Raw genomic sequence first — 12283 nt, forward strand, 5'->3', positions numbered from 1 at the left:
CTTTAAAAACTTGGTGATCGACACAGCATCTGTATCCGGAATATTTTGGCTTCAGTTTTGTACAATGTGACAAAATATGTTGTGTCGTCCATCTATATATGCAGTCATTGGTTTAGACTGAATATGAACGGTTAAGTTGCAGCCATAAATCCACAGCCAAAGGCTAAAAGATACTAAAATAATTCAAGTACAGCAAAGATTATAAGAATTCTCTGTGGGTTTCTCTAATTCAAATGATCTTTTTTCACATTACACATGGTTATTTCATCCATTCTTATGTAAAACGATTGATTCTAACAGCTTTGAATAAGCCAGTTTATGGGTTTAACATTAGGATTTAGTGATGGTTTGGCTTATAAATCTGCTGTGCTAGGTTGATTAGGTTTACATCGCATAGAGTGAAAAAGAAAACAAAGCAATCTTCTCTTATGTAGCTCTATATTTCCACTGAGAACAAGAACAGTTACTGAACAAGGCATACGCCACTGAAGATAATCTTCAGAAACACTTCAAAAATGTGTAAGAGAGCCGCATGCTAACCCTACCCTCTCCTTCTCCCCTGCTGCGCAGGCATTGCTTCGATGACAGTGCCTGTGTACATCGCTGAGGCCTCTCCGCCCCACCTCAGAGGTCAGCTGGTGACCGTTAACACCCTCTTCATCACCGGGGGACAGTTCACTGCCAGCCTCATCGACGGCGCCTTCAGCTACCTGCAGCGCGATGGGTGGAGGTGAGACACACACACACCACGTGCAAAAACTTCAAAGATACAATTTAGCCACAAAACGTAAACAAATCACTGCATTTTGTCTGTGCAAATACACACACTCGAGATAAGTCTGCAAGGAGACTCATCTTCATAGATGATGGTCATATGGTGAGATATTATATCTTTTATTTCAGTTATTATTATATCAAATGCCAGGAAAAGTCAGCCTGGCTTACACCCTCATTTCAAATGTCAGCACATGCACAGGTGAGCCACTATGATTTGCTGAGAGCGGCCAAACTTAACGTTAGAAAGATAAAGTCTGCTTCCCTCTCTCTGTCCTCTTTTATCTGCACTGTTTGCGTCCTTTTTAGCCGTCACACTGAATGCTGGTTCACAGCCTCCAGGGTGGTTGAATATTGAGCTTTGAGAGGCTGCAGATACGAATCGTCCTTTTCAAAAGGATTTTCTTCAGCTGCAGTTCTGATGGAGATTGTGTCGATCAAGAGACCGGAGATTTGTGTGATTCAGACCAGCTTTTCTGAAGCAATTTTTGAGTAAAGATGATGAAGGTTGTTTTATTAACGTCTTTGAGGGCGCAACAGAAGAATGGCCTTGTGTGACGGGTAGTTCACACAGTATAATTAAATATATATTTCTTCCACTCCTTGGAGTTCTATTAAATGACTGCCTGCTGCATCTCCACTTCTTCTACTTCTACAGATTAAGCTTTTATTATTGTCCTCTCCTGCCTTGTTCACCTCTCTTATACCCTTTTGTTCTTCGCTGTCCTAAAACATAATTTGAGGGATTTATAGAGTGACACTTTTTACAGAATGATTTGAACCCTGTCTGTTACTGTGTATATCCAGAGAAGCAAAAGAGTTCAGTGTATCAGAGCTTCTATTTGGGCAAATTTAATCTGTCATGATATCAGAAATCGTGGCTTAATAGTTTTGGTTTGTTGTCAGAAATGCAAAAGTTCAATCCACTTATTGCAATACTTCATATATGTTCAGGGTTCAAATTAAATACTAACTAAATGTAAATACAGTATTACAATTATTTTAAGCAGAAAAAAATGAATAAAGCATTAATATTTTTCCCAGTATTTACTTTAAATGAAATATACCACCTGATGAAGGCTGGCTATAAGCGCAACATAAAGGCAATACAAATATATATATATACACACAGAAATAATTCACTCATACCCCAACTTACACAATTTGTAGTTAGCCAAAGGAAAAGAAAAATCTGAAAATTTGATAATGTAGGTTCTCTCCTTCCCTCTCGACCTCTTCAGGTACATGTTGGGTCTGTCAGTGGTTCCCGCTGTGCTCCAGTTCATTGGATTCCTGTTCCTGCCGGAGAGCCCTCGCTGGCTAATCCAGCGTGGGCTGACCCAGAAGGCCCGCCGCGTGCTCAGTCAGATCCGAGGCAACCAGAACATCGACGAGGAGTATGACAGCATCAAGAACAGCATCGAAGAGGAGGAGAAGGACAGCGGAGGAAGTGAGTGGACGGAAGGGGCGAAGGAGGATTGGTTCAGGGGTTTGGCAGTAATTATTAATACATCTTTTATTAATTTATTTATAACCATTGAAACAGCTGTCTGTGAGCCTATGCAAAGGGTTTGATCATTCATCAAACCATCATTGAGCAGCTTTCCTGACTCAAACCCTACTGATTTGATTATTTTGTCCAAAAATTCCAAAAGGGGCTTGTGTGAGACGTCTTCAATCTTAAATACCTTTTCTTGCTTCGAAACTGGGATATGAATTCATGAAAAAATAATGAACAGCCTTAGACTATTTCCTTATCAGGTCATGCATCATACAAAACACAACAAAGTGAAACCAGCCAATCTGCAGATTTCTATTGATTAGGTAAGTGTTACAGTTTGGAGGTCATTGATAATTTTTCAACAAACTTACGACCTCCTCCACTGAGAACAGTGTCTTGGAAATTGAGTGAGACTTTGTAGTATGTTTGAAAGGAAGTGGCTTTTTCATTAACACCTGACAGAGTCACAACCCGGGGCCTGAATTCAACAGCCTCCCTTTCAGTAACTTGTATTTCTTCAGTGAGGCTGATTAGTAGGTTCATATTTCCCTCCTGCTGTGTGACAAAGTCTTCCCAGATTGAAGCAACAGAAAGTCTTTCACTTGCTCTCTAACATTCCCTTGATTCCTAGGGTGACCTGTCAATCATGCAGTGTGAGCACGGCGGCTGCTGTAGTTTGAGTTTCTGTGGGTAAAGATATTATAATCACAGTTTCCTGTGGTGGTCAAGATAACTTTGAGTAGTTATTCATAAACAACTGCCACTGCCAGAAATTATAATGATTTCTGTACAACAGTGAATGTTTCAGCAGCATAGTGTTGAGTCTTCTACCATTCGAAAATAACAGAGATTAATACTTTGAGTTTAATTATATTTTCAGTTATTGCTTTTATAGTGCTACACCATAGGTGAATTGGCCCTGTAGATAGATACCTATGGTAGAAAGCAGCTAAATGGTAGGATGAGGTTTTATGTGACAAAGCGCGTTGAAATGTTCTTCCTCATGGTCATTAACTGTGTGAGCTGACCGTTCCCCAACTGCCTGGATTCTGCTGTTTGATATGAGGATTTGTAGTGAGTGGACGTATTGAGCAAAATTGTCAAAATCATGGCCTATGAGCTTTATTATCAAATGTTGCTGGTTAATTTCCAGCAAATTCCTGAGAAATTGTGTGTGTGTGTGTATGTGTGTGTAGTACAATCTTGTCTACCTCTAAGCTCTTTTCAATCCTTGTTCAAACCAGTCTTACCTACACAATTTATAAAAATCTTGTGTTACAGTCACTCCCTGCAACCCATTGGCGCTTTTCTAGTCTTGATGACCACTCATCAAGACTAGAAACCACTCAAGCGCTTCACACTACAGCTTTAGCCCCTTCACATGCACATTGCATCAATGTGCTGCACTCTTTTCTATGGGTTTTCTTCTTCTTGTGATATTGATGACGCCTCAGTCCATGTAAGTGAAAATGTATTTGAAGCTCTTTTGATCTGCTGGCTGGTGTAAAGAGGCAGAGAACAAACATTTATCCTTGTTTTAGACACAGCTTGTTAACATGAAACCAGTGAATGAATGCTATGAATCGTTTCATTCATGTGAGAGTTGAATACAGAATATCAGAACCTTTCATCGCTCTTCAATTTTACTATGAAGGTATAAATGCAATTATACCCTCTTTTATGCTGCATCATGTAACACATAATGTTTGGCAAGCACCTCGCTAAAATAATACATTTTAAAAGGAGTTTGTGCAAAGTGGTCCAACTGTGTCAATCAAGCTGCAGATGATAAAACATTACATGACCTCCAGCCAGTTGATTCAAATGAATAAGCATTACTTTTGAGAACTTAAACTGCCAAAAAATTAAGTATTTAAAGATAAATAAATGGCTCTTTATATATCAGCATAGATATAGATATAAGAATATATAATTGAATTAAGAATTATTCACAGAATTAAATACACAGTTTGGTTTGGAAGAAGGTTATATATGTATATAATCTAGTCATTTATATACTTTTGGCCATTTCGGTCCTCCATACAGTATATTACATGATTCAGCTTTTTCTAGAACCGTGCTGTATGTGCAACTTACCGCAGTTCTGACCAATATATAAAGTCTGAGGCGGTTTGTAATATGAAAATAAAATCAGGAACATTTTTAATCATTTGACAGATCTAACTTTGTGAGGAACCAGCCAGAAAGGTCAGAGAGTACATGACATGTTACGTGACCTTTTCAATTTATTGTAGATTCCCCCACTCTCTGCAGAACTAATAGTTTGCTCATGTCTCCCCTCATCCTTTCTTCTAAAATCACTGTGGTTCTAACCTTTTGTATTTGTTGTGCACATATGTGCAGATCCATTGCAGCACTACTTGGTAACAAAACAGCTTTTGTCTGGTGTTTACTTTTGTGAGGTCTCAAGATCTCTCACGACTAAATCCCAAGTGAAGATTCTTCTAATGTGTGACCACCATCTGCGCCGCATCATTTCATGGCTCTGCCACCAGTACGTTTTGCAATTTACATGCTCTTTTTTAGGGCCGACATATGACCTGGAGACCAGCTGTCGCCTAGCAACCAGACAGCCATGCAGATGGAGAGGACAGAGATTGGTAGACAGACGGATGAAGTAATGAAAAAAAACTGAATTCTCATATTTGTATTTTTTATTAAAGAAGGTCCTCTGCCCCCATTTCAAGATAATAATCTCTGGAGTTTAAATGTTTCTGCGAAGCCCTTTTATTCCCACATGCATCTCCTCATATTTCATACCGTGTCATGCATATAATAACATGGAGCAATTAAAAAGAGGGAGTTCTTGTTCATGTCATTAAGGGATTCCTAATGTCAGCATTCTAATCTTCTGTTCATATCTGGCTTTATGCCAGATATGAACAGAAGATTAGAATGCATATGTCTTGGCTGATCTGATCACGAGCACACCTCTCTAAGTAGGTGTGAACAACAACATTTTAAAACTGCAGATTACTGTCAAGCAATCAGTTCATTCCAATTGAACCAAAGTCTGTCTGCACATATTTGATGACGATGTAAATGATGCTGAACTTTGACTGTGAATGTCGACAAGCAAACAACGAAGCACTTTGATGGGCCCAGGAGAGAGACATTTTTTTAATTTAAATGAGAATGAAGGGAGCTTCCCCCCACCCCCAGATATACAAAAATCTACGTTGTGTCTCTTCTTCAAAAATGAAGCTAAATGATCTTATATACTATATACGAACGCTGCCATCTTCTGCTTTTGACAGAGAGAAACTAATACTTCTACATGTGTAAAGAAGCTTCTGTCAAGGTAAGTATTAAGGGTTGGAAGGTAATGTGAAGGCCAGAACAGCATAGATAAACGAGTGAAAAGAAAAGCAGGCTGTCCATCATCTTGTCTCTGCTGCCCTTTAGAATACTTGTTAAGTCTGCTGTTACTGTTAAGTCTTAGGACTCTCGCTGAAACCTGGATCAAACCTCACGCCCCATGATTATTCTTTCCCCTGAGAGAAAATACTCCTTTGCTGTGGTCTGTGGCCTCCAGCATTGAAATGTGTGTGTGCGTGTGTGTGTATGTGTGTGTGTGTGTGTGTGTGTGTGTGTGTGTGTGTGTGTTTGTGTCTGTGTGTGTGTGTGAGTGTGTGTGTGTTTTCTCACCTAGAAAAACAAAGGCGTACCGTGCTCCTTCGCTGACATGTCAGTTACCATGGAAACAACACTCACTTCCCTTTTTCCTCTCACCTCCAACGTAACACTGATTATGGTGTGTGTATACCTCCCATCTTTCCTGTAGCACTCACACACTTTGACAGAAAATTAATTTGCACATTTTCCCAAGTCCAAGTGGTCCGATAGCAGATAATAATAGAGGTATTATTATAGATATAGATAATAGGGATTATTAGATATTTATTTACATCGAAATGACAGCAGATAACACACATAACTTTTCTCCTGTCAAAGTGCAGCCAGTATCTTATTTAAGGCTGACATTTACTAAGCAGGAGAATGACCTTTAAATACTAATCCAAAAGCACATTGTTGATATTTTTTCCTATTCTTCTAGAAATTGTCGATTATTACTAAATATAGCATATCATGTATGTAAATTCAACTAAGTAGTGTAGGTTGTGGCCTTTATTTTTTCTGAATTTTCTTTCAGTGATTCAAGGATTTCTTCTTGGGGGTTTAATTTTCACAATGTCACATTCATTGCTGATATTTCTTTGTTACTATGATTGATTTGTTGTATTTTGGGCGCTTAAATGTCAGGGTTAGCTGGAAGCATAATGAAAAGAGCTGTGAGTGCCTACTTCATCCTTTGAAACAAACTCAAAGATGTGATGATGATGTGGTGTCACCCTTGAGTCAATGAGCTGCGATTACTGTCCTTTCAGCCTAAGAGGTGCATGGGCGAGGAGGGGGGGGGGGGGGGGGGGGGGTTGGTGGGAGGAGAGGTCGAAGACAAAGAGAGAGTGAAGTGGAAAATTGAAGTGATGAGGCGGCAATTATGACGGAAAAGCAATATTGTGGCTATATCGCCGGCCAGTTCTATCAGCCATTATATTGCCATTCTTCATGAGAAACTTCACAGTGCACCCTATTGCGAACATTGATTTCTTGTTCATAACAATCCTTGTTTCAAGCAACACTGAGCCGACAGATGTAACCTCACAAAAACAAAGGGGCGTGGATGGTCGCTGAGTGATGGGGCAGCTTCAAACAGTAGATCATTCTTAATAGAACTATTTGAAGGTCCATTTTCATTTCTGTAACAAAGACATATGAAGTCTATTTTTTTAAAAGAGGAAAGCAGTAAATGTTTAGTGAATGTAAGTCTGAATACATTTTCTTTTATCTTTGGGAGATTATTATTAGCGAATCCATTTGAATACGCAGCAGACTGGAACCAGCTATGTATTGAGCTTGTTTTCTATGTATTATTAAGGGCATTTTACACACCTGGTATTAACTTGGGCTTTCAATTGACTTGTGAGCTTTAGCAGATGATAAAATGTATAACTGCATGGATGAAGAAACCATAGAACTGAGGGAAAGCCAAAAGATACTTACTGGATCTTAATGAAAACATCTACATCAATTTGTTCTGTTTTGAAGAGCATGCACAGGTGTTTGGTGGAGTAGTCCTTTGAGGCAGGATGACTTTCAGTCTCCTTACTCAGTCTCCATAAATCAGCTTTGGTTTGAAAAGGAGAGATGAAAGAAATCGCTCAATGTCAAGTCCATTGAACTCAATTTAGCAGAGTACAGACACCGCTTTGTAGACAGGTTGGTAGGCAAACAGACACAGCCAGTAATCAGGATGAATGGAAATATTGTTTAAAACAAATAAAGCTCAATTTGAAGGTTATATAAGCAGAGAGTTTGATTCAAAGTAGAGACAGTACCATTACACGCATAACCAAAATATCAGCTGAAGTGTAGGGACTCAAATTAGTGTTATAACGAGCCTGTTTTATGTATTTTCCTCATTGTAGCTCAAATATTTCCATTACTTTTCATTATTTTCTTTTCTCACTTATATATTTGTGGTCGGAAGTCAACTCTTACACCTGCCTCTCTGTTTGACTTATGATTGTTTTGACCATCTGTTTCCAGGTTATTTAACAGTACACTGTGTTAGTGGTCCGCGTTTATGTTTCTGCTGCGAGTTTCTAAGTGTTATAGGCTTTTATTACCTCTGCACACATACTGCTTCTGATTTATATCTGATGGAGTTTTAGGTTCTACCTCCATCACAGTCCTCATTCTCCCACTGATCTTAAACAATTCATCATATTTGAACATTTTATGAAACTCCACTGCTGCTCTGAGTCTGTTTAAACCCACGAGGAAATCATAATGAGACTGGGGCCTTTCTTTTCGTGCAGGAAAAAAAGTATTCGTATTCAGGGGACAGCAAATTTACGAATTTTAAATTAAGTTAATACATTTCTCCTCTGGTCCAAATAATCTTAACACGGCTCTACAGATTAAAGGCTCGAGGGTCCCTATTTGATAAGTTCAACAGGCTTCAAAGTTTGTAGCAGTCGGCTCACATCCATGCATCGCTATTTCCTGACATGATCTGGGTTGACGGCCATTCTCTTCAATCAAGATTTAATTGAATCTTAACATCCTAAAAGGCACTGTGTCCTCTGCTAATATACTTTTCAATGTATATGCTTTCTGCTCCCTTGTTCTTGTGTTGAATAACCCAAATGGACCGCACGCCTGAGAAATATGGTCACTAGGGAAATATGAGCAAATATTTAGATATGTTACAAGAGTAGAAAAGACACATTTCTGCCTGTGTTGCCGTCAGTTTGATGAACAATGAGCTGAGGGCAACATGGGCAGCAGGGTGTAGTGCAGGGAAATGAAACCAGCATCCCATATGGGATATTATTGCGGAGAATGCATTAGCAGAAGATGCAAAGCAAGGCAATTGGCTTCTGATGAAAGCGAAGAGAGGGAGTTTAGGGAATTATCTTTATCTTTACTGCAGTAATTGGTTTCTATCCAGGCCTACATAGTCTAAAAACAAAGGTAACCCATGAATGCATTAAACTCCAGATTCAATTTTTCCATTATTATCTTCCTCTTGCAAATTATTAATTCATCATCCATCACCTGGAGGATTTTATTGATCTTTGAATAACTAGCAGGCGTTTGTAGTTGTTCACAGTATTCATTGCGTTTTGTTGAAAAATCAATAAGGAGCATGGAGATTGTTTTTTACTGAAAGTTAACAGCAGAGTTAGATAAATGTTAAGCGTCTTACAGATTAGATAGTTACCGGCATGAGAGAGGTTGTTGAGGATACAGGGAATAGGAGCTTTTTTTGTAGTTTTCACTTTTGTACTTCACACTTTTGTAATTATCGTAGCAAAAGAACCAGAAATACTTAAATCCACAGCCAACTCTTTTCTCTCTGGTTCTTATATGAATTATATAAGATGAAACAATCTTTGAATGAGTGAGTTTTGGAGGTGCCGTCTTGCTCCGATCATTTGGAGCAATACTGTGCAGAAGAGAGGGGGCCTCGATGGAGTTGGATTTAAATACGTTGTCACTGTTCAAGTAGAGAAATAAGTCAATGGGTCTGAAAGTTTGAGGTGATTTTCAGTGTATTGCAGTTTTAGACTAACTCTAGACTAACCATCAGTCACAATGGAGGAGGAAAAACTAATGATTATTAATTGCACCTCCAGGGGTTTTCACTTATTTGAATTGCAGAGCACTATGTGATTAAAATAAAGGCCACTCTAATGTGCAGCCATATTCTTCTAAAGATGCTTTTCCATGGTCTCAGTATTCTCATGCAGCGATGGCAGAGAAGCAGTGACTCATCCCGGTAATGCTGTGTTCAATTAAATACCGCTTGTTGAATGGGTATGTATTCGGTACAGAAACTCCAATGAGCCCTGCCTGAAATTAGCAAGCACAATAATGGTTATGACTCAAATTGTCCTTCGGTAGATGTGAGTTTATAAGGCAGTAAATTATTTTAGCAAAATGATTATACAAATAGGCTTTTATTGGGAGACAGGGAAATGATAATTTCAAAATGACATAACGGCACGTATGTTTCCTTCTCCCTCCCCCAAGCCTATCCAGCTCTCGCATTCTTGTGTGTGTGTGTGGTTGTGTATGTGTGTGTGTGTGTGTGTATGCGTGTCTGTGTGTGTGTTTGTGTTCCCCTAAGGAAGATTCCTGTCATATATATAGGGCAGGTGTGCAGCTGGCATGTCATGAATCTCAATAACTCATTTAGATTAATTACCAGCAGACTGACTGAATGACCCCAGAGATTTCATTTCAGGCTAAAACTCATACATGGGAAGGGGTAGATAGATGAGGATATGTGTCTGTGTGTGTTTTTGTGTATTTATGCTTCGGTTTGGTTGCAGCTTTTGCACAATGCAGAGTGATGATGGATTTAGAGTAAACATATTTGGAGAAGCTTTCTTCAAACCATGGAGAATTTCCTGTTCCCCGTTTATTTTACCTGTAGGTTAATACTTTAGGCATCAATAATCAAAGAAGTGTATCAGAGAAAATGTCCTTAATGTTTCAAGTAAGCTGTAAGTCGAAGCCTAAACCTAAACCACCTCCACTGCACGTTTCATTTTGGAATCATGATCTCTGGAGCAGTGTTAGCTGCAGAGTCTCCCTCAGCTAATTAACTTTGTGTTGTCGCAGTAGATGCTTCTATTAAGAACAGTTATTACCAATATAATGCCTGAATTTTAAGAGCATTATTCATAACCGGTCCCTTCCACTGTGCACTGTACAAAATACACCACATATATATATAAACTATATGTTGTGCTGGTGAAGTCATTTGGAGCCAGTCTGTTTTGATTGATCAGGGACTTGAGCTGCGATATAAGTCAATCAAGATATTTTGGCTTCCCTGTTGGAGGTGCCATGTGATCCATGTTTATATAAAGTCATTAGGTATTAGGTGATTTATTTACAACTATATGATAGAAAATATGTTCCTCATATGATCTGGAATAATCTGCTGTTGCACAATAATAAGCCCATGTCATGAAAAAAAAACTGCTCTGAACTTCTATCAATCTCATTTACTGTATCTCATACAGACAGCTGATGGTAAAAGAGCCTTGACTTTGGCAGAACGAATGTGGAAGGTTAGCTCAACCTAAGAAATGTCCCGAAAATGCGGCCCAGTGTAATAATTTAAAATTCCAGTCCAACTCTGCTGTGCACTCTGATTTTGATTGAGCAATATTCACATTACGGCAGCACCCTTCTCTGATCGCCTTCAGGAGAGAAATCTCTGTAACATCTGTCTCTTCAACACACATTTGTTTCCTTGCTTCACAGTGAAATGTGCCTCTGGCCGTCTGAAAAATCTGCGCCAGCATTTTGGAGGTATGATAAGAAGTTTCAAAGGAGAATTTCACTGACATCCTTTTTGGCTGTTACAGCATGTATCTTTCCCCTGAAATGAACTTCTCTGGTGGTTCATCTTGGGTCTTTAAACACCTCCTTGTTCCTCCTATTTATTTGTCAATTTGTCTGAATCACAGAATGTTCAGAGTATTTAGTTTGCTTGAATGTATCAGACATCGATTTGCTTACCTAATCTTCTTTTCTGTGCTTTGTTTTGAGCAAAGCTTTCTCGGCACATCATGAACCGATGCCTCTCTGCTGTGTGTAACAATTGTTATAAGTGTAAACTGGTGTAAACCCACTCCTTCTGCCTCAAGGCTGCTCAGACAAGAGGTGTGAAATCCACTCATGCAGAGAGGAGACAATATTTAAAAAGATTTTGACAAGTTCGAAGGTATGAAGGTCTTTGCCACTAAACTCTTCTCTTTTTTCAAAGAGAAGGATCAACTTTTTACTTGAATTTACTGTGTGCCAATATAGATGTCCTCAAATGGTGTTTGGCTATATGTCTACATTGATTAAAATAACATCTGTTAAAGCTGTTGGAGTTATTTAAACTTAACAGTGCATCAGTGTGCCGCGACAGTTAAAACACCAGTGGGTTAAATATGGATGGCTCCCAGTTGACTGCTGTTTCCACTGACAACAGATCCTTTCTCCCCTGTGGTTCTCCTCTCACCTCCTCTTAACTTGTGTGACAGCAGCTTTTTATTTTCCCTTTCTTCTCATTTCCTCTACTTTCATTGTTCCCATTTATTTTTTATTTTAGTTTATTTAATTGATTTTTCTTTTTCATTCACCTCCTTTCTTTTATAATTTGCTTCTCTGTATTCATGTACACTGGGCATGCATGTAGCCAATGGACTCACCGATTGTTTGCATATTAGCAATCTTCTTGTGATTGTAGGAAGTTGCACCTTTGTAACGTGCAGATTTATACGGTCCGCAGCACTTAATGCTACAGTACTATTAGTCGAGTACTTGCCATTTATTTCTTCCAGAAAAAGATCAAAAGACTCAGGAAGTGAACGTTGCTGTCTATATAAGGTATACACAGGTTTTTCAAATGTG

The 12283-nt window shown here is 38.9% G+C and overlaps 1 protein-coding gene across 1 annotated transcript in view; it reads left to right on the top strand.

Moving 5' to 3' along the window:
* Window positions 1-12283, top strand: part of LOC133949071 (proton myo-inositol cotransporter-like) — a 59073-nt gene that overhangs the window by 11854 nt on the left and 34936 nt on the right. The window contains exons 2-3 of the mRNA XM_062383221.1: window positions 571-730; window positions 2016-2224. Of these exons, the coding sequence (XP_062239205.1) occupies window positions 571-730; window positions 2016-2224 (369 nt within the window). The remainder of the gene's footprint in view (window positions 1-570; window positions 731-2015; window positions 2225-12283) is intronic.

The sequence above is a fragment of the Platichthys flesus genome, chromosome 23, assembly GCF_949316205.1.
Source record: "Platichthys flesus chromosome 23, fPlaFle2.1, whole genome shotgun sequence".
NCBI lineage: Eukaryota > Metazoa > Chordata > Actinopteri > Pleuronectiformes > Pleuronectidae > Platichthys > Platichthys flesus.